General features: G+C 47.3%; 1 protein-coding gene across 1 annotated transcript; it reads right to left on the bottom strand.

Moving 5' to 3' along the window:
* Positions 1–205: 205 nt before the first annotated feature.
* BJ212DRAFT_1400790 (uncharacterized protein) lies at positions 206–736 on the bottom strand. The gene is made up of 2 exons (XM_041337324.1): positions 594–736; positions 206–544 (listed from the first exon to the last, which is right to left on the bottom strand). The coding sequence occupies exons 1-2, from the start codon at positions 664–666 to the stop codon at positions 333–335; spliced, it is 285 nt and encodes a 94-aa protein (XP_041185836.1). The 5' UTR covers positions 667–736; the 3' UTR covers positions 206–332.
* Between the last annotated feature and the right edge of the window lie 372 nt (positions 737–1,108).

Here is a 1,108-nt window from a genome sequence, read left to right as displayed (position 1 = left end):
AATGTCGACGGTTCATGCGACGGACTACAAGGCTGGAGAGATAGAGATTGGAATCGTGTCAACTGCTGAGGACGAGGACCCCAAGACTCGTGGTGAATGGCGTGTGATGAATGAGGCCGAAGTAGAAAGATATCTCCTAGCATATGCAGAAAAGGACTAGGATGCATTGTTGCACACATGAGAATTCATCATTTGCCCGCGGAAACTCGGAGTAATTTAGATAAGTTTTTGGGATAATGCGGTATGAATTGCAGATGATGTCTATCGGATTTATCTATTCTATCGCAGAGAAGCTCCCCCACTCTGCACGACTGTGAGTACTGAATCATGTGTTACACAGAAATACTGACCAGTATAGCATCTATCTCGACTTGTTCCAAGTACCTGGAGGATGGTTTCGAGAAGCGTGCTGGAGCGTCCCAGAATTCTAGGAATGCAGCATGATCCTGCGGTGCTCGGGGTGAGCTCTGAGAAACAGCCTTTTCAGAAAAGGACTTTTGCCATTCTGGAGGAGCAGCTGGATGAGGGTGAGAAGGACCTGCAGCTATTGTGACATTTAGGTGTTGTGCAAGACAATAAGTTACCCAACGCACTAGCCGGCCATACACGCTTTCCGATGAAGCTGATGAGAGGTTTGTGTGCTAGCACCTTAACAGATGGGTGCATGGTAACTGGTGGCTGAGAAGCGGGCCGCCTGGCAAAGCTGTTCGTGGGATATTTTATTTGTACATATTTACTTGGCCACCGGGAAGGCTGAAGCAACCGCGCCGATCGCCTAGTGACGCCGCCAAGTGGCAAAGGTACTAGTAGACGCTTCAAGAAAGATAAATTCAGGTATACGACTGCTGGCATACTTTGACGGTTCTGTGTTTCCCAGAAACAATATGTCGGTTCTTCAGGCGTACTCTTCCCTGTCATCGAGTTCTCCAAGAGCTACGATATCACACACACTTCAATTAATCGCTGGTATGTCTTAATCGTATCTTATTGCTAACTACTTCAATCTGTTTTTTTAGGTGCTCCGCCTATCGATCCTCCTTCCTGTAAAACACTCATTCAGCTCATCATTGATGATCTCCAGGCTGTCATTATCGATGGCTCGCCCAGC

The sequence above is a fragment of the Suillus subaureus genome (assembly GCF_016647635.1).
Source record: "Suillus subaureus strain MN1 chromosome Unknown BJ212scaffold_122, whole genome shotgun sequence".
In the NCBI taxonomy this organism is placed as follows: Eukaryota; Fungi; Basidiomycota; class Agaricomycetes; order Boletales; family Suillaceae; genus Suillus; species Suillus subaureus.
This window is presented reverse-complemented; position numbering and strand designations above follow the sequence as displayed.

Bases quoted from the DNA above. Each gene is read 5' to 3' on its own strand.
- BJ212DRAFT_1400790 (XM_041337324.1), bottom strand. From the start codon at position 666: ATGCACCCATCTGTTAAGGTGCTAGCACACAAACCTCTCATCAGCTTC. The intron at 545-593 runs GTGCGTTGGGTA...ATGTCACAATAG, and splicing joins AAAGCGTGTATGGCCGGCTA to CTGCAGGTCCTTCTCACCCT.